This window comes from Heterocephalus glaber, unplaced genomic scaffold (genome assembly GCF_053883595.1).
Source record: "Heterocephalus glaber isolate CG9 unplaced genomic scaffold, H.glaber_assembly_v1.0 deba00001454, whole genome shotgun sequence".
Classification (NCBI taxonomy): domain Eukaryota; kingdom Metazoa; phylum Chordata; class Mammalia; order Rodentia; family Bathyergidae; genus Heterocephalus; species Heterocephalus glaber.
This window is the reverse complement of record NW_028258303.1, coordinates 5,175,137-5,199,551: the sequence shown is the minus strand read 5'-3', so window position 1 is coordinate 5,199,551 and position 24,415 is coordinate 5,175,137. Positions and strand designations below refer to the sequence as shown.

General features: G+C 37.8%; 1 protein-coding gene across 1 annotated transcript in view; it reads right to left on the bottom strand.

The window, feature by feature from the left end:
• Nucleotides 1-24,415, bottom strand: part of Hpgds (hematopoietic prostaglandin D synthase) — a 45,029-nt gene that overhangs the window by 3,850 nt on the left and 16,764 nt on the right. The window contains exons 2-5 of the mRNA XM_004848085.4: nt 21,078-21,219; nt 11,317-11,409; nt 9,215-9,324; nt 2,496-2,594 (exon numbers count right to left, since the gene is read on the bottom strand). Of these exons, the coding sequence (XP_004848142.1) occupies nt 2,496-2,594; nt 9,215-9,324; nt 11,317-11,409; nt 21,078-21,210 (435 nt within the window). The 5' untranslated portion in view covers nt 21,211-21,219. The remainder of the gene's footprint in view (nt 1-2,495; nt 2,595-9,214; nt 9,325-11,316; nt 11,410-21,077; nt 21,220-24,415) is intronic.

Sequence of the window (24,415 nt, the reverse complement as noted above, 5' to 3'; positions counted from 1 at the left end):
AGGACTGGAGGGGTTGAAGGGAGGGCTGGGCAAGGGTGAAAAATAATAACCAAGAGAGATTATGTAAAGGTGCAAATTTCCAATGATGAGTGTCATTATATTGTACCTAAAATGTACCAATGTCTAGAATGAATAATCGATAATGCAAAATAGGAAGAAAAGGTCCAAATGGGTAAGGGTAGTGGGAGGGGCAGGGGAAAGGAAAGAAGGGAAAGAAAAAATGATGAGAAATGGAAAAAATGGAAATAAAGTCTTTGTAAATAGGGAAGGGAGGATGGGGTGAAGGGAGGGCTAGGAATGGGGAAAAAATAAGAACCAAAATGCAGTATGTAAAGGTACAATTCCCAATGAGAAATGTAATTGTGTTGTATACCTAAAATGTACCAATAAAAGAATTTAACAAAAAAATAAATAAATAAATATAGAATGCTAGGATTGGCCTGAGATCAGGTGAGTACCATCTGGCCCTACCCTTGTACACCTGGGCATTTTGCCTGTGTGACTAGAGAGTAATTTGCATGTTACTTTGCTTTCATGTAACTATTAGTCAGGAATGAACCTTTTTTTTTTTTTAGGAATGAACCTTAAATGTGGACAATTCTTAGCTTTGTGTGTGGGATTTAAGAAGCTGGTTGCTAGTGTTTCATAAACTTGCTCACTAAGCATCTGTGGGCCAAGAGATGTTATTGGACGATTCAGAGTCAAATGTGAGATGATTTATTGAGCACCTACTGCATGCCAAGGCCAGGTCTGGGTGCTGGGCATTGACAGACAAGCAAGATATGATGCTAGCTCCTTCTGCAATGTGGCTTGAATGTTAGAGTAAGACAATAGTGAGGAAGAAAAAGTGCAGGGACTGTCAGGCAGGCAGGGTAACCCTTTCAGAGGAGACAGAAAGGGTCTTGCACGATAGAAGAGGATGCAGATGTGCAGTGATCTGGGGATGAAGTGCTGTGTGCAGAGAGAGCCCAGCATGTGCAGGCTCTGAGGTGCGTGTGTGGCACGTGTGCAAGGAGCGCTTGCCCCTGTGCTTGGAGCTGCAGGGAAGGAACTGTGCCTCGAGATGGGTCAGGAAACAGTACATGAAGGAATTTTAGTTATAAAGTTAAATCCTTGGAAATCTTCAGTACATAGTGTGGGAAGAGGAACATTTTAGGGAAAGCTGAGGACAGTGGATGGGGAAAGTGAGGAAGTGTGAAAGGTGGCTGGGAGTTGAGAATAAAGCTGTGGACTTTTGCTTCTGTGTCACCCAAAGGCCTAAAGCAGGCAGACCGTGACCAGAGGTCACCAGTGCCCCAAGAAAGCCTCTCCGTGCTGTCTCCTAGCTGAAGTCCTGGGAACTTTGTCCAGTGACTCTTGTTACCTTGAGTACATTCACATAGGAAGGCAGAACAAGTGCTCTATTTACAACTTTCTGCATTTTTGTTTGTTTGTAATCATTTTCACAGCAATTGCTCTATCACAGCTTCTAAAATTAAGCAGCGAAGGTTTGATTTACGGTTTTGTGTCTGTGTGTTAGTGTCTGTGTGTCTGTGTGTCTGTGTGCGTGGTTGCCGTGGTGTTAGTGGTTTTCGTAAACGTCTGTATTTGTTCAATTCAATTTTTTCATTGCTAATAGAATTGTGGAAGCTGGAAGTTTCCCATCTTTGGCTGACAGAAAGCCCTCACGTTCACTTCAAAGTTTTTTTGTCAGAAGTCCAGTTGTCTTTGGTTAAATTATTTGCTTCTGATATGACAAGGAATTCCCAACTCATTTTTTATGTTTTCTCTACAAAATTAAAAACAAAGCCATTTCTCCAAGAGGCTCTGGTTCCTTTTAGTACATGCAAAACCAGACTCTGGGGATGAGGTGCTTGGGACTGCCGGGCTTGTCCGTTATTTCCCAAAAAACATGTTTTTAAATCCTAAGAACACCATAACCTTATATTGTTACCTGTATGTCAAATGCAGAAATAAGATGTTCACTTGGTCTCACTGATGTTTACATGTCTGTCTCTTTCTTCCACATTGAAGATCCCAGTTCTCAATAATATCAACATAAATTCTTATCAGTAAAACAATACTCACTACTACCAGTGTCTAGTACCACCAAAACATTGCTCAATATGGTGTATGATTTCTACTTTTTGTTCTGAGGGAATAACTTTCTTTAGATGTATAATCAAATTACTGTTTTACAAAATCATATTTCTTCACTCATTTTTCAGTAATAGAATATAATACATATTCTGTACACAGTCTATGCGTCTACTTGACATAAGTTCATTTGTTCACTTTGTTTTTGGTTTTAAGATAGTTTTTTGAAACTTGTCGTTGTAGAATGACATAAACTATTGCATGATTTTAAAAATTTTAATATGAAGGAATTTAGCTTTCATCTCTGCTGTGTAACCCATTCCCTCTCCATGAGTAACATTTTCTTTGGATGAATTTTTGGTTTATCCTTTTATGTAAATACATGTGCTGATATTTTTAAAGATATCAGTCATACTCACAGAGTCACCAATAAACCACTCTTTGTCCCCTAAATATGTCTCCAAGTCTTGCAGAAGGTGGGGGGCCTCACATGTGAGCAGCTCGTTAAAAATTTGATTCTACAAGAAAGAGAAAATATCATTTACAAATAGAAGAAAATAAACTGATATAATTAGAAGAGGAAGATTTCTCATCTTTCTTCTTCCACGTGAGTTCAGAAAGGAGTAGAAGTAGCAGCCTGTTTTGTTTCATTCCTTCATATTCATGACAGCATGGAGATTCAGGTCCGATTATAGATCTTTCTCCATTACTCAGGATTTTGACAGAAATACTTTGTCATCAATTTTATACTCTCTTTGTACATAATGACTAAATAGTTCACCCTTTAGATCTTTTTATAGTTTTCATTCAAAGTTTTATTTAATAAAAATTATTCCACTGTGTTTTTAATTTCTAGAATTGTTTCTTCACTTAGCATCCTTAAACTTCACTATAACTGAAGGAAAGGCAATTCACTTTCTTTCATCAGGCCGAGCTACAGATAGGCCACCTTGCTGTTGCACTTAATGGATATAAGTCATAACGAGCCATTTTGCTCTTGGGCCTTTATGAATTTTCTCTCTTTGGCACCATGGTTCCTAGTATGACATTTATCTGCCTCAAATATCATCTACAAAATCTATCATCCAGATAGCCCTCTCTGATATATTATTAAGGTAATATTTACATAGTAAACCAGAGAGCCTTAGAAAGGAAAATACATGTGAAACATTTAAGTAAAAAGAGGTGTATTCATTCTCTTTAAATTGTACTTAGGGTTTTTTTTTTTTTTTCTTGGTACTGGGGATTGAACTCTGGACCTTACGCTTGCAAGGCAGGCACCAGAACCACTGAGCTAAACCCCCGGCCATATCTTTAGGATTTTACTCAAGTTTCTAAAGTTCTCTTTCTTTCTTTCTATCTACTTTTTGTTCTTTATGTATGAAAGTTTTGGCTGGCCAGGGGTGATAGTCCATGCTTGTGATCCCAGCACTCTGGGAGGCTGAGGAAAGAGGATCGCAAGTTTGGGTCCAGCCTGGGTAATTTAGCAGCATAGTGAGACCATGTCTCAAAATTGAAAAGTAGAAAGATCTTATAGCTCAGTGAAAAAGACCTGAGTTGGATATCCAATTGCCCCCTCAAAAAAAGCTGGATATGAAAAAAGAGTCAAATTCAAAAGATCGAAATGCTGTGCATTCCTATTATTTATTAATATTCCTAAACAACCAGCCTTTACTAAGGCAAGTGAGATGGTGGATAACTCTCTCATCAATTTGCTGGTTAATTTCATACTATGATTTAGCAAGATTAACACAGGTTACTAGAACATAATGCCTTTTAGTTTGCAAAACATTATTACATATTTACACACATTACCCAACTAGTGATTTAAAAACTGAAGCCTGCAAAGCTTGTCATCATACTGATTTATGTTCTTTCCCCTGTGCTGTTCCTCCTCTGACATGAGGTGCCCTGTGGTGAAAACGTTGGCAGTTTTAAATAAAACACAAGAGTGAATCCTCCTGCTGCCTACACAGAGTTTGTGAGATTGGGAGTGATGGGCCCAGAAGTCCCACAGCACTTCCCACAGCCACGCTCAGCCCGCATCCCTGGGATAGGCGCTGGCCCGTGGGGTCTCCTAGGACAGCTAGAAACGGAGGGAGGGGAGGAGGAGGGGAGGGGACAGACCTGCACTCCTCTTCCGAAGATCCGGCCTGGGGACTTCCAGCACCTGCACACAACTCGGGGTTCTCCAGTGCTTGTGGGTGCGCAACGCCAAGTAACAACATTATAATATCTGTGAGAGACCGCTCTTTATCCAGGGACTCTGCACAAGCTTGGGGAATTATCTCAGTCTAACGAAATGTAAGTAATCAGCAGCATACTCGTGATCCCATAACATTCATTTTGAAGAACAATCACCAAAATAATGTAAAAGATAAGATGATATATTATTTTTCCACATGTATATTTGAAAAATGTGCTCACTGATACATCCTAGATAGCCACTATGACACCTGGTGGACTCAGAAAATTCCTGCCTCCTCTCCCAGAAAGTTGAGGGGTAGGTTTTTCACTCTGAGAGGTCATTGCTATGATACTCTCACAAATGACTTCCAGGTCATATAGGGAGATTTGTGTATTTCTCCAAAGCACTAATTTTAAATCCACTCCATTACCATGTATTGGTGGAAGTGGATCATGAGAATTTCTGGAGATATATTTTGCCTTTAACTTTTAAAAAATCTGAAATGGAGTTCTTTGCAACAAATAGTGGAACATTTGTCATTTTTGTGTGCATTTGGTGAATTTTTAAAAGCACATAGGGTAACAAGAATATTGTCACTGCCTACATATATATATATTCAATACGTAAATGCATCATCTTTTCTGACCACAAGGTGGCAGCAATTGATCCACTACAGAGAAATTGAGGGGAAACAGAACTGTGCCTTTTTTCATTGTGTACTGGTCAGGTTCTTTTGGTTAATTCCATAGTCTGTAGCTATTCGCAATGTTTCTGAAACATGTTGCTCCATCATATGATTTATTCATGAACTTGGATTGTTGTGTTCTGTGAAATGGGTTTGTGAGGTAGGCGCTAGATTTGTAACAAAGGTGAAGTGTTACTGTCATCTTAAATATTTCCCCCTGGAAGGTGTCTTCAGGTATGGAACCTCAGCCTTAGAAGGGCAAAAATTGAGAAGTAGAGCAAAATGAACTCATGAACTGACAGGCTGCTTATTAGTGGGGTCTTTGGCACGTGCAACAAAAAGCTTTATTCATGAATTGGAGGTATGTGTTTATTTGTATCAGTGTTTATAAGGATATATGAGAGATGTCGTTTCTGACAAATATAAGGAAAAATGAACTCTGAGCTATATGATAAAACTGCATAGTTACAATAGCTAATATTTATTGAATACTTTCCACCTAGCCATATGTATACACATTACCGTTTAACTTTCCAACACACTTTAACAGAATTTTATAGCCTCCACTTTATAAAGAACTTGAACTATAAATAGGGAATTAAATGGCAGCTAATAAGTAAGCCAGGACTCAAACCTGGCAGTCTGACTCCAGAGCACAAATGTGTTTATGACAAAGTCGTGTTACATTCTGTTATCAAAGCTGAGCTTTCATTCACCTTTTCTTGGTTGTGCATAAGTTTGTGTGCCTCTGTGTGTGTGTGTGTGTGTGTGTGTGTCCCCTCCACCTGCCTTACATTTATTTCAGAGTCAGTAAATGCAAGTGCTTTTATGTCCAAATATCTATATTTAAACCAGAAGGTCCTAAATAAATAAATAGAATGGATTAGTATTTAGGGTAAACGTGCTTGCATAGATTGCTAAGATGGCCATCTGTTGCTCTGGGCTGTGGCTCTTGGACAGTCCTTAGTTTCCGGTTGTAATAAATATTTATGCACAGCTGTTTTGAGCAGCTGCTGGCACTGTGACATTAGGGGGATCAGAGAGTGATGGGGCTGGAATTCCTTGTGTACCACTTACTAGCAAAACAATGCTAGCCAAGTTCTTCACGGTACTAAATCTCAGGGTCCTCATCTGGGTAAAGGGAATAGCACCAGCTTCACCCTTAAAGGGATGCTCTGGGGATTATTCACTTGTTTAAACAGATTTGTCCAAAGCTGGTGAAGCCATGGGGTCTGGAGCCACACCATCTGTGCTGAGATCACAGTTCTGTCACTTGTGTGACCTGAGCACCTCCTTAGCCACTCTCTGTTTATTCCTTCTTCTCAGAAGAGAGCATAGTGATGAAACGAATTCAGGAAGCAAGAGCCGCCCCAGTGAGTGTCTGGTAAATGCAGCACTGTGATCACACACTCCCTGAGCATTTAAGGGCTGCAGTGGAAAAGTCACCATGGTAGATGGGGGGGACGGGCATCAATTGAAAACTACAGACAGGATTCCTGCCAATGGGACACTGCCTACTGGAGCTGTGGAGGACAAACAGGTTAATGCATTTTAAAATTCAAATTGTGCCAGATGTCCTACAGGAAACCATTAGAGGGCTGCCATAGAGAATAACAGAGGAGGCCTGTGTAGGACTCTGGATAAAGGTGGCAGATTCAGCACACATATAATTTTGTTTACAATCAAAATCTATAGTGCTGTATGAAGTAGGAGAGAAGAAATAATGATAGGTAGAAAGAAGAAAACAAAAGTCATAATATGTACTTTTAGGAAAGCTACATATTCAGGGCACAATCAAAGTTACTGAAGGTTATAATATCTGTTTTCTCTTCCAGGAAACTAAAAAAAAAATTCCAGAGTCTTAAAGATACAATAAATTGAGCCATCCCTTGACTTTCAAATGTAAAATAGGCCATTTCCTTTCACCTATAGCCTGAGTCTCCATAGATTTACAGTACTTTCTATAGATTCTCAAATTCCATAGATCACCAACCACAAGAACACACAAACACCCCCAGCTGTTAGGCTGTGTCTAGGACTGGCGTTAAGGAGGAGGAGAGGGGAGCGGGTGGAAAACTGTCCAAGAAGCAATTTTAGCATGTGATTTCCTCCTTCAATTCATGTTGCTAGACAAGTGCTGCTCCCCCACTCTTTGCAGGAGTCTGGAGAGGGTAAAATAGATGGTTTCCAGGGCAGAGGCTATCACACATAACATATTAAAAATAGGAGGATCAAATGAACAGATGTGCCCCAAACCCTAAATCCTGAGGCTCCCAGCCTTCTTACTGTGCGTCTCCAGAACAGAGCAGCCAGGCCTCTGTCTTGGGCAGGAGACCTAAATCCTTGCCAGGGGCTCTTTCCAGTATGTGAGAAGATACCTGAAGACCATGATATTAGGAAGCACCCCCCAAAATAGCCTAGTGACACTCAAAACCAACAACTCCCATCCACGTGCTTAGAGCTGTGAGTGAACTTTTGAATCTCCTACTGTTTATCATGGGTTATACAGAACAGTCTGGCTCCAGAGGAAAGAGATGAAAACAAAGAGGGGAAAAAGCAACTTTGTACAGACATACAGTGGGCAAGGAGATGACATTAAAAAACATAAGATAATAGTTTTTTAAAGTGCAAAATACCATAAAAAGAATCTTAATAAATTTTAAAACATAGTATGAGAAATTTAGAATTTAGAGAGGAGTTGATTTAAAGTTGAGGAATTCTTCCTGAAAGTAATGCAAAACAAAACAACGGGAGACAGAGGAAAGATCCAACATCTGAGTAAAAGGAATTCTAGTATAATGAACAACAACCACAAAAGGAAGGGGGCATCGATCATCAGTGAAATAATTAAAGGAAATTTCCTTGAATTTCCAAGATACAAATCCTAGATTGAACAGGCTCAACAAGGAAACTGCACAATGGTTGAATACAGGTTAGAACAAAGACTCATCTTTGTAAAATGGCGGAATTCTAAAGGCAAGTGTTCTACAATCTTTCAGAGCAGGAGAAAAAGAAATAGGTTCCACACAAAAGGCCAGTATTTAGATTGAATTCAGACTTCTCAAGAGCAAAAAGACTTTGAATAATTAATGTCTGCCAAGTACTAATGAAAAGTCACTTTCAACATAGAATTCTCACAGCCAAACTATGAAATAAGTATGACAATCAAATAAAACAAGTGAAGACAAAAGAGGCCCCATGTTTTTCTATGACCAATAAGCTATTGAAGAATTGTTCCACAAAAACAAGGAGAAAACAGAAGGATGAGCCCAGGAAAGAACCAAAGAAACATCTAGAATGGTAATAAGGGCACCAGAATGACAACTGTGCACAAAGTACCCAGCAACCAAACCAGATTGACAGGTGGGACTCCCAAGACAGATGGGTCCATGCCTCTGTTATGGTCACACCTCCTGGCATCAAACTTTGGTGGTCACTTTTGTGTGGTATAAGATGTGCCCCACAGACAACAGAGAGAGGAAGAAAGAGTAGAGCAGCCACTATATGAAAGAAATGGGATTTCAATTTCAGACAATGGCATTTGTAAGGTGGCAGTGATGGGAGCTGGGCAGAAAAGCTAGTGAGCATCACATCACTGGAGGCCACACAGCTCCAGGCTGGATGGCTCCAAGGAAACACTGGGCACAGCTGGTGACTTGACATCAGTCACCTTGAGTACAATCCTACTGGCAGATTATTGGGTGGTCTGGAAAGATCCAATAATAAAAGTAGAAATTATTAAATAAAAGAAAAAAGGCAGTTATTAACTTTGACAAGGAAAAATAAAAAAAGGAAATATTAAAGTATACTACAGTGCAGAGTCCTGTGTATTATTTGCATAGGCACACTAAAATTAATCCAGGAGTACTGATTCAATCAGAAAAATTTAAGACACTACACTGGGAGCTTGAGAACAAGGGAAGCAGAGAGGGTGACTAAGAGGTAAATTCTTAATCGCTGATGTAAGAAATTCATAGAAACTGTCTAGGATTGATGAACCAAAGAAAGATGCTATGGAAATATGGACATGTGGGAATTCTAAGGAAACAGCTAAAAAGAATAAAAAGAGGGATGCATCTGGGGAGAGAGGGCTTAATGTGGAGAAGTAGGACAGAGAGTTGTACCTTGCTTTAAACTTTCAACATAATTTGATGATCAAAAACTAGACATACATATTACTTATATTAAAAAGTGTTTTACAAAGCACTTAATTTCTGGCAAGTGGTATGTGATTAACAATAGTGATAGCAAACTGGTCACATTACTTTTACTTCTTGCTTTTTCTCTGCCCAAGGAAAACGTGACATGAAATCATCCAGTGTGTCCACCATGGCATCAACTTGCCATTGTTCTGTTGCTGTCTTTCCAGCCAAATCTGTGGAAAAGAGAGAGGCCATTTACACTTACCGAACAGCTCAGTTTAACTTCCTGCATTAAATAGGTGAGACATTCATGGGACTGCAAATTCAAAACATACCTTTCCACCCATCCCCATCTACCTCATTTACTCCTTCACCTACCTATTTTATCAATTAATCGCTCTTATCAACTAATACACTCTTGTGTATTCTTCTATTGTTTCTTTATGAAAACACAAGCAAAAGATTACATATTCCACTAGATGTGCCACTTTACCTTATATATGCTGGAGATCTTTTCTTACAAGTACCTAAAGAACATCTTTGTTCAGCTACATGGTTCTTTTTTAAGGTAGTTTTGTCACAATTTATTTATCTAGTCTCAATTTACAGAGATGTTTCCAATCTTTTGCTAATATAAGCAATGCTACCATAAAAAAATTGTATGTACACTATAATTTATTTTGTAAAAATAATGTTTATCTTTGCAGTCAGTTTTCATCAGGAACATTTGTTTTCTGCTTGGAGGCTAAAAATTTAAAATAATAAAAAACTTCTTTCTTTCCTGCCATTTGTTAATCATTGATTCAATAATAAATCATTAGTCTTCCTAAATATTTTCTCACTGCTGTCAATTTAAAATGATTCAGTATGGAAACATTCTAAACTGGATTGCTTTTTGTACAACTGTTAAATTTATTGAAAATCAAGGAATAATTTATTGAAAATCAAAGAATAAAGACAATGGGCAACCTGTGTGTAAATTATACCTCAAAGTTATTAAAAGTGAAAGAAAATGCTTTAGTCACTTAAGAGTTTATCTGTACACTATTTTTTTGTGTGAAATATTCAAAGATTGATTCTTCTTTCTGACCTGGAATCCCCTCAGATTCTGTAAGTTCTTCTCACTCCTTTTCATTCCTACTTCGACTTCCATGCTGAAGGCTTCAGTTATCAAAGTTACACAGATGACTCCTCATTTGGTATTTTTAGCCCTAAACCACAGGCCTATGTTCTCAGTCTGCCCTTGCACATGTCTCTGAGTATTGTTTGGGTTTCTCAGTCTTCTTCAGCAAATCTCCAAATGGAGTTACCACACCCTACCTCAGCACCCTACCTCTTCCTTTTCATCCAACAAATACTTATAGGCTTCAACTGTGAGTCAGCCCCAAGAGCTGCTATAGCCCTGAATAAAAGACACACATGGTTGACTAGAGAAGGCAAGACAAGAAAGAGCAAATTTCAAGTTAAGGTAAGTTGAAAAAAACAAAGCAAAACAGGAAGAAGAGAAGCAGTAGTAATTCATGGTGCCACAAGAATGAAAATCACCCCAGGTGTGGCAGCACATACCTGTAATCCCTGAACTCTGGAAGGCTGGGGCAGGAAGACCACAAGTTTAAGCCCTGCCTGGGAAATTTAGAAATGAGATCCTGACTCAAAATAGATAGGAGGCAAGGAGGTATGGGGTAGGGAGAGTGGGGTGTAATATAAAATGTAATTGTCTAGTTGTTCTAGAAACACACGGAAAGTTACAATGATACAGATAATACATTTATATTGCTTGAGACCATTAATCCCAATGTGTCAAATTCATTGGATTAAGAAGTACCTAGCATATTAGTAAAGCACACTCCTGGGTGTTTCTGGGTGACTCCTTATATCTGGTCCCTCGCTCATTCCTCTCTGGCATTGCTCCCCTGATCTACTTCCTGACCACCATGAGCTATGCAGTTTTGTTCTACCATGTCCTTCCACCATGATGTTTCTGTTGGAGCCTGCCAACCATGTACTGACTCTCCTGAAACCATGACCTAAATTGAACCTTTCTCCTTTTAAGTTCTGAGTATTGTGTCTCATTAACAGGAAAGTTGGTAAATACAAGGCTGTAGCATTTAATTCCATTCTTATGTGTGCTACCATATTCAATAATAGTTATTTAATGAATATTGAACATGTATCCATGATTTTTTTTCAGTTATCACAAATCTTAACCATAATAAACACATTACCTGTGGTTTTGGTCAGGTATCTTGCTATCGCCAGGCTCTGGTGAAGCTTAAGTCCATCGACTTCCAAAATGGGAATTTTGCCAAATGGAAGAGCTTCAAATAAAATGAGCAGAGAATCAACCTCCTACCAGAACCAAGAGTTATGATATGTCCATTTTTACAGATAATTGTGGAAACATTCATGGTTACAAAGCATGGATTTAAAAATTATGAAATTCTTAACCATGTATTCTTCAAAGGGACATTTGACAGCCTCAAGTGAAATCATTACATTTTATAAGTTTAAAAAGATTTGGAAAACTGGATAAAAAGTCAATGACAATACTGGTTCTAACATCCAGGTTTATAGTAATACTATATATGACACTATATATTGTCTCAGACTTATTATTTAACTTTTTTAAAAAACATACCTTTTAAATATTCATTAATTTTGTGCCCTCAAAAGCATAACACTAATTATTATGTGTTTGATTTGTGTATGAGTTATGGTAAAATAAAATTTAGCAAAGTCTTATTTTGATAAAGGACTATTTGAAATATATAGTAAAACAGCAAGCATTTTGTCTATAAGACAGACTCATAGCATATACCATATTCATAGTTTCTCAACAAATCTCACTTTATTTCCTTATCCAAGCCTATTATATTTTTTGTCACAAAACAGTCTACATTTATTATAGAAAAAGTATAGGCCTGGGGATTTAGCTCAGTGGTTTTGCCCCCTGCTTTGCAAGCGCAAGGACCCGAGTTCGATCCCCAGGACCACAAAAAAAAAAAAAAAGAAAAGAAAAAGTATAAATTGAAAATAATTTTACTGCATAGTTTTAACTATTGAAACAGATTTTTTGATATATATTAAAAAATATATCATAATGTATATATTTTGTAAACTACCTTTTCTCACTTAACAGTCCCTTTTAAAAATCTTTCTAAGGGCCGGGGATTTAACTCAGTGGTTCCAATGCCTGTCTCACAAGTGCAAGGTCCTGAGTTCGATCCCTGGTACCAAAAAAAAAACCTTTTTAAATCAATGAAACACTACCATTTTAATGACTGGAATTTTGCTGTGTGTATTGATCACAATTTTCCCAACCAGAAATTATTTAGGAAAGAAGGAAAGGAATAAAGTGCCATTCAGGACCCACACACAAGTGCTGGAATCAATTTTGCATGTGGCATTTAAGTCTTTCATTTGTATATTGAGTAAATATAAGATGAATGATAGTTTATATCAGGAATAAAAAACAATTTTTTGACAATACTTAGAACTGAACCAAAGGCTTTATACATGCTCTGCAGATACTCTGCCACTGAGCTACAACCACAGCATTTTTTGTGTTATATTTTGAAATAAGGTCTCACTAAGTCATGAAATTATCCAGGCTGGCCTTGAACTTTCAGTCCTCCGGCCTCAGCCTCCCAAGTAGCTAGGATCACAGGTATATCACCACACATGACTAAAAGCATCTTTGACTATTTACCTAATGAGTGTGTCAACTACAATTATAGATGGCTGAAATACCATAGGGACTAATGAAGAGTCCCAAATAAAGCTGACAGAAACTGGGATGCCTTATTTGAACAAGAGGGCATTAGTATGCTTCTCTTTGGAGGGGTGGGGGAGGGCTTCCTTTGTTCTAGGGATGGTACTAAATATTTAATATGCTTATTAGTTTTTTTTAATGCAGTCACATAAGGTAGGTATTAACCATTAATTTTCACATTTTATAAATGAGAAAATAATGTTAAGAGACTTTATGTAAATTGCCAAGGTCTTACACCTGGTAGAGGTAAGATTCAAACCAAGGTTGGCTGGAACACATACTTGGTTATTTTAATAGATCTGAGAGCCATATATTGAGAAGAATATTAAAAATCAAGCCTAGCGAATAGTATCCAAATTAGAGAGGGGTTTGGAAACCACATTTTATGAGAATTAGTTGGAGAACCTTGACTCATTTCACCTGCAGGAGACAAAAGAAACTAAGTGAAAGTTAATATCCATCTTCAAATATGGCAGAGCCATTAAATGGAAGACAAATTTCACTTATTCTTACTAGATCTAAAATTCAGAACAGGAAAAAAAAAGTAATAGGGGAAAATGCAGATTTTTAACTCACAGTGAAGACTAAATTTGTTAATATTAGAACTATTGACCATGGAATGTGTTTTCTATTTTTTTCCTCATTAAGTTTATTGGTACATTTTAGGTATAAAATACATTTACATACATCACTGGATCTTGTACCATTACATGAGTATCTTGGTTCTTATTTTTTCCCCTTCTCCTGCCCTCCCTTCACCCCCTCCGCCCTTCCCTATTTGCAAAACTTTGTTTCCATTTTTTTCCTTTTCTCATATTTTTTCTTTTCCCTTCTTTCCTTTCTCCTACCCCTCCCACTTCCCCTGCTCCTTTAGACCTTTACTTCCTATTACACAATATCAATTATACATTTTTAAAATTAAAATATCAAGATCTAGGAGACATTACCACAGGTTTTACAGAATTTAAAAGGATACAGAAAGCATACTACAAAAATCTGTTTTGAAATAAATTTGACAACTTCTAAGAAGTACCTTGGAAGCCAAATTAATGAAACTGACTCTGGAGGAAATGTAAAATTAGAATAGCACCTATTAAAGAAAGTATATTCCTATGGGCCGGGATTGAGCTCAGTGGTTCAGGCGCCTACCTCACAAGTGCAAGGTCCTGAGTTTGATCCCCAGTACCAAAAAAAAAAAAACAAACAAAAGTATATTCCTAGCTTGAAAACCTACCTATATGACAACAACCAGCTAGTATACATTTTAACTGATAAATTATATCAAACATTTAAAGCAGGAAAAAAAGGAACACTTCTCCCCTCATTTTAGGAAATCAACATTGTGCTAGTCCTAAAACTGGATAAAGATAATAGAAAAAAGTATGAACATAAATAGAAATTTGTTTAAGAAAACAAACTATTAGAAGTCAGATTTGGCAGTATGTAGAAAGTGGTTTTATTACAGGGATGGCAATGTTGGTTCAGCATTGGAAGATCCACCCCCAAAAGTCACCATTTCAACAGAGGAAAGGAAAAAGCCATGTGATCCTGTCAGTAGTTGGAGAAAAAGTATCGAACTAAATTCTACAGCTATTCATGGTAAAAGCTATCAGGAGACTAGAAGTAGAGCAGAACCTTCTCAACAGATTAAAGATATGTACTCGGTACTTTCAGCAAAAATGCCTTATATGAATGGAGAAGATACAATGCTTTCTCCCTAAGGTGGGGAACAAGGGCAGATGTCTATTAAACTTTGAAACATAGGCCTAAACCAAAATAGTCTGGCAATAAAATGACACAACTTGGATAGGATTGGCAAAGTAGAAGCAAAATCTTCATATGTAGATGAAATGATCATCTACAGAGAAAATACTAAGAAATCTCTAGGAGCCCCTAGAACTTGTATTTGAATTTAGCAGGATTAGAAAACACAAGGTATATATAAAAATTCAGGTCTATGTATACTTGCTATAAATGAAGAATTGGATATTGAAATTTAAAAGTTATGTAGGAGTACAAAGGACCTAGAGAAGTAAAAAGAAAAAGGAAAAAAAAGTGTTGGAAGACGTTTAGTACTTAATTTTAAGACTTCCTCTAAAGCTACAGTAATCAAGGCAGTTTTGGCGTAAGGACAGACATATAGATCATTGGAATAAAACAGAGAATCTAGAAATAGAACCACACATATATGGTCCATTGAATTTTGAAAGATTATTTAACATTAACATTTTATAGAATATAAACTCAATTCAAGAGCCAAGGGAAAGATGCTGTTTTCAGCAAATGGCACTAGAACGCCTGGTATCTCTATATAAAAAATTAACCTCGACCTTTTATTTCCATAAATAAAAATAACTTGAAAGGATCTATGAACCTAAATATGAAAGACTAAAACTATAAAACTTTAAGAAGAAATTATAAGGGTGGAATGTATTTTCTTATGAGATGGTAAGCTCTCAGCCAGGGAAAGGTTTGGCTCAACACTGAGTTAATTGCCAATAGATGAAACATCATCTGCACTCAACAAGAAGAAATTGAAGAAGACAAATTCTAAATTCCTCATTTGTTTCCAGAAAAAAAAAATGATAACAGTTCCAATGTGTTTGGAGGTGTAACCTAACAAGAGCATCTGTCAGAAAGCTTCAAGCAATTCAGTGACACTGAATCTGAGGTCACAGATTCAAAATAACTGGTGTGGTCCTGGTATAATATCTTGGAAGAATGTCTAGACTTGCCATAGGGGTTGTGATTGTTAAACCAAATCATTAACGTGACTGGATCAAGAGAGGCTAGTAGGCTGGTAAGGCAAAGTTCTGGATGTGTTTTGAGGGTGTTTCTAGAACTGGATGGCAGGTAGGGCAGCCGAGGGAAGAAAGACTACCTGCCCTGAGTGTGGGTGGCACCACCCAAAGCCTGGGGATCTGGACCATATGAACAGTGGAAGAAGGGAGAAGCACACAAATTCACACAAGCTTGGTTCTTCTTGAGCCAATGTGTTTTTTTGTGCTACCATTACCTAAGAATGTCAAACTCCTGATTCTTCAGTGTTAGATGTGGACTCCCACCAGTGACTCTCCAAGGGGTGTTCAGGCCTTCAGCCTGCAACTGGGGCTGCATACTTGTTCTCTCATATTCTGAGGCTGCCAGCTTCTTTGACTGAATGGCTGCTGGTTTCCCTGGTGCTTCAGCTTACAGACAGCCATTGTGGCCCCAGCATCTGATCATGTAAATCAGTCTAGTAAATCCCCTCATATATACATTCTATTGGTTCTGTTCCCATAGAGAATCCCAACTATTAGCAGTGGGGTAATGGTCCTGTTCCACTCTGTGCTGTCCTTGTGCATGAAACATTATACTTTCTGACAGGCACCACAAACTAACTATGTGGCAGACTTAAGGCAGCAGGAGCTTCTTCAGAGAACACCTCTTTGGACACTAAGAAGAGCAAACCAGGGGATATAAATGGAACTCTTGAGAAAGGAGAGTTGTCCCTTTCCTCTGGATGTGATTGTAGATCTCAGATAGTCCATGAGACACAGTACCTAAATCGTGAAGTAGAATCAGTGTGGGAAGGTTGGACTGAAATTCACAATCATGATCAAAACAGGAAGTTCCAAAAGCTGTTATCTAAGTAGAAGTACAGATGCATAAGCTATCTGGACATCCAATTCAGAATTCTGCCAAAGATCTTCATTTTCATTCAGAATGTTTTTATTGAACTGACCACTCTGCAGTGTCTTTTCTCCTATGATGTCTGTAAGGAATTGCATTTCCTCAGATATTTAGATGGAAAAGAAGGAATAATCTATTCTCCATTAATTGAAATGATACATCTAAAAGCAATATATGAAAGCCATAAGATGGTAGATTTAACTTTTTTTCCAATGCTGCCGATCAAACTCAGTGCTTTGTGCATGGTAGGCAAGCACTCTACCACTAAACTACATCCTTAGCCCCAGATTTCAATGTTGTATGAGAAAAATTCCTTTAAAAGTTTGTCTCTCTTCCATTTTGTGTTTTCTATTCCCAGACTTTGATTTGGAAATTGGACCTCTTAAACTGATTGATTCTTGATTTTAATTATCTTTCTTCTTTTATTTTTCTATTTCCTTTGTACTTTCTGGGGGAATTTCCTTATTTTCACTATTATACTTATCATTTTATTTGTATCATACTTTTAATTTTTTTAAAAAAATGTGCTTGCATACATTCATTTTTATAGAATCCTGCTCTTGTTTCAGGGATAGAATATCTTCTTTTCTCTCTGAGAATTTTACAATATTTTCTAAGATTTTTTTCATTAAATCATCTTAGTTTCTCCAGAAGTGCTTTTTTTCCTGTTTTTTTATTTCATATTGGAAACTATCCTTAAATATATAATGGTTTTGTCTTGACATTCTTGCTTAAAAGGCAAAGAAATAAATGCTTACTTGGATGTTCAATGTAAGCAGGAGAGGTTTATCAACAGAGAAATGGGCTATTTCATTGAGAGACACCCTCCTCCACTGATTCAGTATCTTCTGGGCATTTCTCTTGGGCTGGTCAGGTTCTCCAGAGAGAATTCCTTCAGTTTTTGCCTGAGGGATACTATCCTGTTTACAACATAATAGTTTTAGAATGAGGGAAAGGCAGTATGGATCTCACCACTTTGTAGACTTCCACTAAATCCCATTTCTATTTTATTTTATTTTTGCGGTGCTGGAAATGGAACCCACAGCCTCACATATGCTAGGCAAGTGCTCAATCACTGAGATACATCTTCAGCCCACTGAATCCCATCTGTATTACAGCATTTGTCCTCCACCATGCCAGTTGTCCCAGAATATTTTGATCCATCCTCTCCATTCTTCATCCAGGAAGGGGATAAGATCTGGTGGTCACATTGCTTCTTCATATTCTTCCTACAGTCGATTCCTCTCAGCTCAGCATTCAGAGATACCTTTGATCCTAATTCCTGAGCCTTTTCAAGCCTCACTGGAAAGATTCAGCTTGCATTTTCTCCTCCAAGCTTATGTTTGAGATTGATGGGTGTGATAGGGAAACAAATACAATACAAGATATACAAGTATATAGAATCTATAAGATTGGCTTACAGTGACCACCCACAGAGTTCAATGTAGAAGAGTGCAGAAGATCTGTCTGCACACTGGAGATCTGAAGGATCCAGTCAAAAGTCTGGAGCTCATTGCATTGTTCCATGCAAGTCTGTATCAGGAGGCTGATGGGTCTATGCTGGAAGGCTGAAGGATCTGCACTAGCAGCTGAAGAATCTGTGCTGGAAACCAGGAGATGATGCTCATGGTGAAAAGAAAGACTGGAGCTCCTCCAAAGAAACAGAAGCAGATTCATTCTTCTTCATTTCCCCTTTATACTATCCAAGTGACCAGCTTCCCTAGGGTGGGTCTTCCACACCCTCGGGTGTGGAATTGCTGAGCCAATTTAGTTGAGCTTCTCTTACTTAGATTGACACAATCAACCATCACAATAGGCCTGCTGTGTCATCTTACCTTTCTTTGACTTGCTTTCTAGCTTCCACAGTTTTATGTTAGTTTGGTTTCTTTGCCCTTGTGGGGCTTTGCCTTTCAATAAAAAAGTACTTGAATGTTATTAAAGGAGAAAATATAAATACATGTGCACAATATACAAGGTTTAGCCATGAAGAACTGTTTAATAGAAACACTCAAAGATAAAATGTGTTGACTTGGGATTTAGCTCTGGGTCCTAGCAAAGGGAATATCCTAGACCTAGAGGGATTTGAATACTAGTGAGCACAGCTAAATTGGAAGGGAGATAGATAATACCAAATAATATTTGTAATAGAAAAAGCTTTTCAAAGTAAGAAAACCCTGAATTTTTTTTTTTTTTTTTGGTACTGGGGATCAACTTGGGACCTTGTGTTTGTGAGGCAGGTGGCAGCACCACTGAGCTAAATCCCCAGCCCAAAACTCTGAATTTTTATCTGAGCAAATAGTTATCCACAATGAAGTCCCAGCTGTCCTTGCAGTAATATGGAGTATATGACTAAGATTATACCAAAGTAATATGAATCAAAAGTGATATATACAGCTTTCTGGTCTTCATAAAAAAAGAAAAGGTTTGTGCCCCTCCCCCTTTCACAATTCCTATGAACTAGAATGTAGAAGGAGCACTGTCTCTCCCTGAATAAATAAGACAAAGAAGGGTGGCAGATCAAAAAGAAAAAAGCAGCCTAAACTTTGACAACTTCATGGAGCAAAGTCATTAATAGCAGGGGTTTTATGTCACAGAAATTGCTAACATCTTTAAGACAGTTTTATGTTGAGGATCTGCTTATTAAAGCATTTAAAATTATCTTAACCATTTTGAAAGATAAGATCCCTTTCAACTCTAAGAATCTCTGAAGTATTAAGAAAATGCAGACATTTAATTTTTCAATAATAATGAAAAATCAAGGTAAAATATGGTCCAAGGCATCAAAGAAAAGCTAAAATTATATACACCGAATTTAAAAACTGAAAGGAAAAATTTGTTGTATATAATATCCTTGCAACTTGCTATCCATTTGGTCTAATGAGTGGATAAAAACGAATGTTTGATATTATGTGCCCACCATCCTAACATCTCATGTGTGAACTCTGATATCAGAAGAAACATTTGCCTGTCAGTGGTAGTCTGAGAATAGGAAATAAGATCATGTTTTCCTCCAGAGGAGAGATTTCTGCTAAGAAAAGTGATTATAGGGACAATGATTTATAAGGAACTCACGAGGTCCCAGCCAGGGCCATGCCCAGACTCCAGCACCTTGGGCTCACAGTCCCCAGCCAAAGCCCCTCCTAGAAAAGAGCTTCACAGATGCACAAGCAACAGCCAGAGGCCCACCCAGATACCATCCCAAGTGTGCACAGGTCCCACCCAGAACCCCACCCAGACAACAGGGCAATGCAGGGATCCAGAAGGCCACCATTCTGAACCTAGGAATTGGTGTAGTGGTGACCACCTGAGAAAGGCCACTTGGTGGCTTGTTGAGAATAGAAGACCACTGGGTGAGCAAAAAGTCACCTCAAAAAAGGCACAACAGGCTGCATCTGTTGAAATGAGAAGACACGTAAACAAGTCTCAAAACCAGACTTCCAGATCACTAAGGCAACCCCAAAGGGCAACAAGATGGAACAATCTGATACTCAACCACCTGGACTCTCTGAACTGGCAATGAAAGAGGATCTGGGAAAAATGAAATCAGAAATAATTTCTCAGATAACAACAGAGATTGTGCCCATAGCGCAAGACATGATTAATAACTCCAGTGCAGACACAGATTAAAAAAAATGATGGAATCCCAGCATAGTAAACAAATGGAAACAGGTACAAGCAGATATCCCGGAGATTAAAAACTCCACTGAAAGTTTATGCAGCAAAATGAACCAACGTGAGGTCAGAATATCACATATAGAAGACAAGATTGCAATTAGTGACCAGGAAAGAAAAATTTCTTAAAAATAGTAAGGGACCATGAGAAATCAATCCAGCAGGTGCAAAATGATGCAAAAACTAACATAGGACTGATTGGAGTCAATGAAGAAACAAGAGAGAGTACAAATGACATATAAGGAACTCAACATTTCCAAAAGGCATTTCGCAATTTATTGTCAATATGCCAGTTATCATATACAGTATTAATGCTGCTAGCATTGTCTAGTGTCAATCATTTGGGTCATGGAATTAAATAGATTTGGTTTGAAATTCAATTCTACTTGCCACAGTTGTGCAACTTGGAAAATGACCTAAACCTTGTGGATTTTATCCCAATTGTAAAATAGAAACAATAGTATGTTCCATGTCTATTTCAGCTCTTCTGAAAAAGTCTATAGTGCTTTATTTTTATATTATTTTTCTGTGAGGTTTGTGTTTTCACCTGTAAGAGAAAATCTGCTGAGTCACATAGCACTTATTTAGTTTGCCTAAACTGCTGCTTTTCAGTCTAAAGCTATATAAGACTGGAAAACCGATCTAAGGCTGAAAAACCTTTATTTTTCTTTTTCATTTCCCTCAGGAAAGGCAAACAGCTCTGAAAGGTTTGTTTTTTTGTTTTTGTTTTTGTTTTTGTTTTTTGGTACCAGGGATCGAACTTGGGTCTTTGCACTTGCAAGGCAGGCAGTGGAACCACTGAGCTAAATCCCCAGCCCTGAAAGGTTATTTTTCCCTACATATTCATGAAATAGAATTTATGCTACTTACTTGATTTGATTTCCGGCCAGTCAGCTTGTTCTATCCTGTGATCTTCATACTTTATGTCCAAATAAGCAAATATGTAACGAATAATTTCTGCTCTTCCTCTCATATTAAAATAAATCAGTTTGTAGTTTGGCATGATGCTATTCTGAAAAGAGAAAATGAGAGAAAGAGGGTGTTTTAACAGCCCCCTAGAGATGCACCAGTACTTGGGGGGATTAAGATTTATGGCATCTTTTGAAACAACCAGAGATATCAGAAGATATTTCAAAACCAAAATTATAAATGATTATCTAATAATGTGAGAAAATTTTATCAAAATAAGATCCTCCCTTTTTCATTCTCTTCTCCTTCCCCCACCCCACCCTCCACATCCCCACATTGATTGAAATATTCCAGTGAAACAATGCAATTCAAATTTTATTTATAAACATATTCAGAGAAGGAGGGTATCTCAGAGAGTGGAGTGAAAATCTTTCCATTTTAAGATATTTTTGCCCTTTTGGCAGAGTGCATGCTCAGTGACAGTGCTCAGTTGTTAGGACAGCTGGGTAACAATACAGTGGACCCTCAAGTAACAACCAGCCTCATATATGAACAGTGTGGGTTATAACCAGGACATTAGTTTTTGGTTTTTCAAATTCTTTTATTGGTACATTTTAGGTATACATCACATCTACATTTCTCATTGGGAACTTGTACCTTTACGTGATGCATCTTTGTTCTTCTTTTTTCCCCATTCCTAGCCCTCCCTTCACCCCCTCCACCCTTCCCTATTTACAAAGACTTTGTTTTCATTTTTCCCATTTCTCTTTTCCCTTCTTTCCTTTCCCCTGCCCCTCCCACCACCCCTACCCCTTTGAACCTTCTCTTCCTATTTTGCATTATTGATTATTCATTCTAATCATTGGTACATTTTAGGTATACAATATAATGACATTTATCATTGGAAATTTGCACCTTTACATAGTCTCTCTTGGTTCTTATTTTTCACCCTTGCCCTGCCCTCCCTTCGACCCCTCCATCTCTCCCTATTTACGAAGACTTTGTTTCCATTTTTCCATTTTCTCATATTAATTCCATTCCTTTCTTTCCTTTCCCCTATCCCTCCCACTTCCCCTTTCCCTTTGCCCTTTTTCTTCCTATTTCACATTATCTATTGTACATTTTAGTCCTTATTTACACTTTCAGTTTCTCACACTAGAGAAACTATTCAGTATTTATAGATGTGTGTCCTATTTATCTTGCTTAAGAGTATCGCCTCAATGACCTTCCATTTAGCTATAAATGTCTCTAATTTATCATTTTTTATGGCTGAGTAGTACTCCATTTTATTTTTTAAAAACCCCACATTTTCTTTATCCAGTCTCCAGTTGATGGGTATTTGGGTTGCTTCCAAGTTTTAGATATTACAAATTGTGCTGCTATGAACACGAATGCAATATATCACTGTGGTAGGATTCTTTTAATTCTTTGGGGAAGATACCCAATAGGGGAATAGCTGGGTCAAATGGGATTTCCAGTCCTAGTTCTTTGAGGTATCTCCATACTGATTTCCACAGTGGTTGCACCAGTCTACACTCCCACCAGCAGTGGAGCAGGGTTCCTCTTTCCCCACAGCCCTGCCAGCATTTGTTATTGGTTGATTTCATGATAGCAGCCATTCTTTCCGGGGTGAGGTGGAATCTCAGCATTGTTTTCATTTGCATCCTTGAATAATGACCACCGATGTTGAACATTTTTTCATGTATTTATTTGCTATTTCTACTTCTTTGTGGGAGAAATGTCTGTTCATGTCAGATGTCCATTTTTGGATTGGGTCTTTAAATTTGGGAAGTCTGATCTTTTTAAATTCTTTATAGATTGTAGATAGTAGACCTTTGTCTGAGGAAGAGCAGGTGAAGATTTTTTCCAACATTGTGGGCTGTCCCTTCACACTGTTGGTGGTTTCTCTTGCTGTGTAGAAGCTTTTTAATAAGAAGAGATCCCACTTGTTGATTGTTTGTGCTAGTTCATGGGCAACTAAAGTTTTGTTCATAAAATATTTTCCTACAACGATGTCTTCAAGAGTTCTACCTAACCTCTGTTCCAGCTGGTTCAGCATTTCTATTTTAATATTTAGATCTTTAATCCATTTTGATTTTAGTTTAGTGCATGGTGAGAGATACAGGTCTAGTTTTAATCTTTGGCAAGTTGAAGCCCAGTTTTTCCAGCACCATTTATTAAAGAGGCTAACTTTCCTCCAGTGAAGGTGTTTGGCTCCTTTGTCGAAGATGAGGTGGCTGAGTGTGTCTGGCGTTGTTTCTGCATCTTCTAATCTGTTCCACTGATCCTCAGGTCTGCTTCTTTGTCAGTGCCATGCTGTTTTTATCACAGTAGCTTTGTAGTATAGTTTCAAGTTTGGGATTGTGATACCCCCTGCCATGTCTCTGTTACCTAGAATTGCTTTTGCTATTCTGGGTCTACCAGAATATTAGTTTTAACTTATGACCAAAGTCTTGTGTTATGACCTGAATGTCAGCCATTTGTATGGTTGTAAACAAAGACTTGCAATGCCAGAAAAGCATATGTAAGTGTAAGAAAAGCATCAGTCTAGTGTTATGGATGTGATTTCGGTCAGTGCTTTATATAATTGCTACAATTACTGCTATCAAAATGGCCCCCCAAAACCTAGAAAAGAAGCTAAGGAAGGGATGGAAGGTAAATGAAGCAATCACAATCAAAAAGAAGAAGCAAATTGTGGAGAAATATGAGAGTGGTGATTATGTGACCAATCTCACTAATATGTACAGCATCTCCACATCCACCATCTTGAAGATCTTACAGAGAAAAGATTTGTATAAGGAAGCTAGTGTTGCTAAAAGTGTTACTTAAATTAGTAAGTCATGATCAACAGTGTTCGACAAGGTAGAAAGGCTATTATTAATGTGGAGAAACAAAAAGCAGATGGCAGGTTATAGCCTATCTGAGTCTATAATTTGTGAAAGAGCTAGGCCCATAAATTCAGATTTCATAAAGGATAATCCATCAGTGTGTGATAATGGTGAAAGACTTCATGCCAGTAAGGGGTAGTTTCATCATTTTAAAGCAAGAACTGAGGTTTATAGCCTAACTAGGCATGGTGAAGCAGCCAGCACTGATAAAAGGGCTGCTGAAAATTACACACATCACTTCCAAATGATGAAATAGAGAAATGGCTTTTGCTCTCATTATGTTTTCAACCATGATGAAACAGAAGGACATACATTACTCAGGAACAGAAGAAAATTCCAGGCCACAAACCCATGAAGAATAGGCTAAACTTATTGCTGTGTGCCACTGTGAGTAGTGACCTCAAGATAAAG